Here is a 2899-nt window from a genome sequence, read left to right as displayed (position 1 = left end):
CAATACGTACCTGGCGCTGAGAATAATTTCTTTTATTAAAATAAAAATATACTTCTTGAATCTTTCCTGTCTGAAGTTAAGCATCTTTACAGTGGTATTGTATTGGAAATAAATGTTTAAGGAAGGACAATATTTGGAAATCGACCACAGGTGATGCGCGAATATTCTGTAAACTACACCCTATGAGCATTGCTGTTACGTGTTCGTAAAACTATCTTGCTTTTTTTACTCTCGTATTTATGAGAAAAATATTTAAAGAAATAGAGATTGTTTTTAGTGGCATTTTACTAGATAAGAATATGATAATTGGTTAAAAGCTATTTTAAAAAATCTTTTTTTAAATATTCATTTAGAATATCATATTTACCGCCTTAAGCATACATATTTTTTCGTTTCTAAAATTTCATACTCTTGTACTATGAAAACACACTTTATTGTACGTTTTTGTATAGGAAAGTATGTCATTGATTAAAAATATTAACATATCTGTATATTTTTAAATTAATTACAAATATTATTTGCAACTTTCAACTGTATGAGAATTATTTGTCGACAGTAGATTGCTATATTAAAAAGAAATCTACATACCAGGGATGTTGTCAGGTTTTTCTACGCGACCTTTTCCCGTGAGACTGTACTGAGGACCCTTGTCCAGATTGACTTTTTCGGGGCTATAGGTACCAGGTGCTATAAAAGTAAGTTGACACATGCCAGTGATAATGCAAATAACATTCTTTGTCACAAAAGCAAATTATCACTTTGTCAGCCAAACAAACATATGGCATGTCGTGGGTCTGCGATAAAATTTGTCATATTTTTACGAGGAATTATGATGATATGTACAAGGTGACCCATAAGTTCCTTTATCATTTAAAAATTGAATAACTTTTTTTTCTATTATATGTTTAAAACTTTTTATTTCAGATCTTGAAAATAGTTTATTCACTTTTTAAATAGCAAGGTGACTTACGGGCTATTCTGTATATACATATGTACATTGAAATGAAGGACATGAACAACAGTATACTGAAGAGTATTTTGATGACTAGAATGTGGATAAATTTGTTTTATTAATGAGCAAATAAATTCGATTTAATACAAAATTAGTTTCCGTACATGTAATTAAATAAAAAAATGATTTAAAATTATTTCTTCGTGTGATTATTAAATTCATTGTTCTGCAATTTTTAAATTGTTAATATTTCGCTTTTGTTAGTAATTTGAATTTAATCATAAAAAATATTAAGTTAATCTCTGGTTGGTAGTTCTCACGACAACTGCCAGCAGCAATTTGGCCGATAAAGTTTTAATCGAGCGAACTTTTCGATAATTACCTGGGGTATCGCTCGGTTTTTCGGGGTGAGGCCTAAGTCCGAAAGTGAATTGTGGTGCATTGTCCAATCTTACCTTCTCCGGACAGTAAGTTCCGGGCGCTGGTATCGTAACCAAAAATAGCTTTTATTAATTTTACAATAAATGAAATCAACATATTTCAAATATCCAATTTAATTTCACTCTTAGTTAACATAATAAATTAAAGTATATATAATAAACTATGGTAATAAAAAGGAGAGATAATTTAATAAATACTACTATCGCGAAAATGAAATTAAAAAAATCACTTTCAACAATTACAAAAAATTGTCTTATAGTAGGAAACTATATTGGAAAATTAAATTATTTACTACAATCAGAAAAAATTATTCTTGATTTTAGAATACGATATTATATAAATATCACGTATACAAGTTATTATACATACATGCAATGTAATTATCGTTGCAAGCAAAATTTTCATTCGTTCCAATCTACTCACGAAAGAAAACTACTCTACTCTACTTCAAGAAGAAAGTCGAATAGCGGGGATGCAAAATTAATTGAAGATTACCAAGCTACAAGTGCAAAATAAAATAACAAGCCAGAAACAGTATGATTGTCATTCAAAGGTAAGATCCAAGATGCAGTACCTAAACAATTAAGAACTCTTTAATCTTCGAGGAACAGCTACGTCTGCGTATGCGCAGAGTTGTCCATTTTAGGCGATCGCTAAACAACCAACGTAACGTTGAAGTTCCTAAGAAATCATTTTCTTCGCATAATGAACGTATCTTTTTTTAATAGTAATTCTTTCCAAAAGAAAGAATTAATTCTTTTTTCTTTCTCTTTCTATGGTACTAAGATAAAGTTGGGGATACAAGAAAACTATTAATTTCTTTGGAATGTAACAATAATTCAAATGTTTTGAATTATTTCGATATATCGTTCACGCAATTAGTAAGAACAGTTTTACCTTAATACCGATTTAGTTTTATTAAATTGCGTGTTAACTCTGCGAGGCAGTTGTATTTCAAAACGTAACAGATCGATTAACTATATTATGTTTATTAGTGATTTATCGATTAGTCTCTGAAAAGGTAGAGTCATATAGATGCAAGATTTATTGTTGCGTTATGTTTAATTACCAGGAATATCGCTCGCTTTGTCCAGTACAGGTTTCAAGCCGAAACTGTACTCAGGGGTTTTGTCGAAATTCACCTTTTCGGTGCAATAGTCGCTCGGCGCTACGATTTAAGACGTGATTATGGGCGATGAATTCACAGAAATATTTTAAGGAACACTTCTCGAGTGAAGTGTCACATAAATGATACAGGTTATGTAACAATAAATGGTAAACTGTATAAGAAAATGCAACACAGTTTTCCCGCCATTGTATCTGCAATTTTAAACATTTATTTTATGCTTTTCGTTGACAATTGAAGAATAGAGCTTTTTTAAGTAAAAAAAGTGACACTTTTAAAAAAAATTTACGATTAGGTTAAAATTGTAGGAATATATTCAGGTGATCCTGAATTAACGACGAAAAAATAAAATTTCTTTACGATCGTTAGATTCGAAAAAA

General features: G+C 30.0%; 1 protein-coding gene across 1 annotated transcript in view; it reads right to left on the bottom strand.

The window, feature by feature from the left end:
• The window catches only part of LOC108571517 (mucin-1), a 12387-nt gene that overhangs the window by 2715 nt on the left and 6773 nt on the right, over positions 1 to 2899 (bottom strand). The window contains exons 6-8 of the mRNA XM_017933577.1: positions 2463 to 2561; positions 1335 to 1433; positions 589 to 687 (exon numbers count right to left, since the gene is read on the bottom strand). Of these exons, the coding sequence (XP_017789066.1) occupies positions 589 to 687; positions 1335 to 1433; positions 2463 to 2561 (297 nt within the window). The remainder of the gene's footprint in view (positions 1 to 588; positions 688 to 1334; positions 1434 to 2462; positions 2562 to 2899) is intronic.

Source organism: Habropoda laboriosa, unplaced genomic scaffold (assembly GCF_001263275.1).
Source record: "Habropoda laboriosa isolate 0110345459 unplaced genomic scaffold, ASM126327v1 scaffold40, whole genome shotgun sequence".
In the NCBI taxonomy this organism is placed as follows: domain Eukaryota; kingdom Metazoa; phylum Arthropoda; class Insecta; order Hymenoptera; family Apidae; genus Habropoda; species Habropoda laboriosa.
The sequence above is the reverse complement of the archived record's forward strand: the minus strand, read 5'-3'. Positions and strand labels throughout refer to the sequence as shown.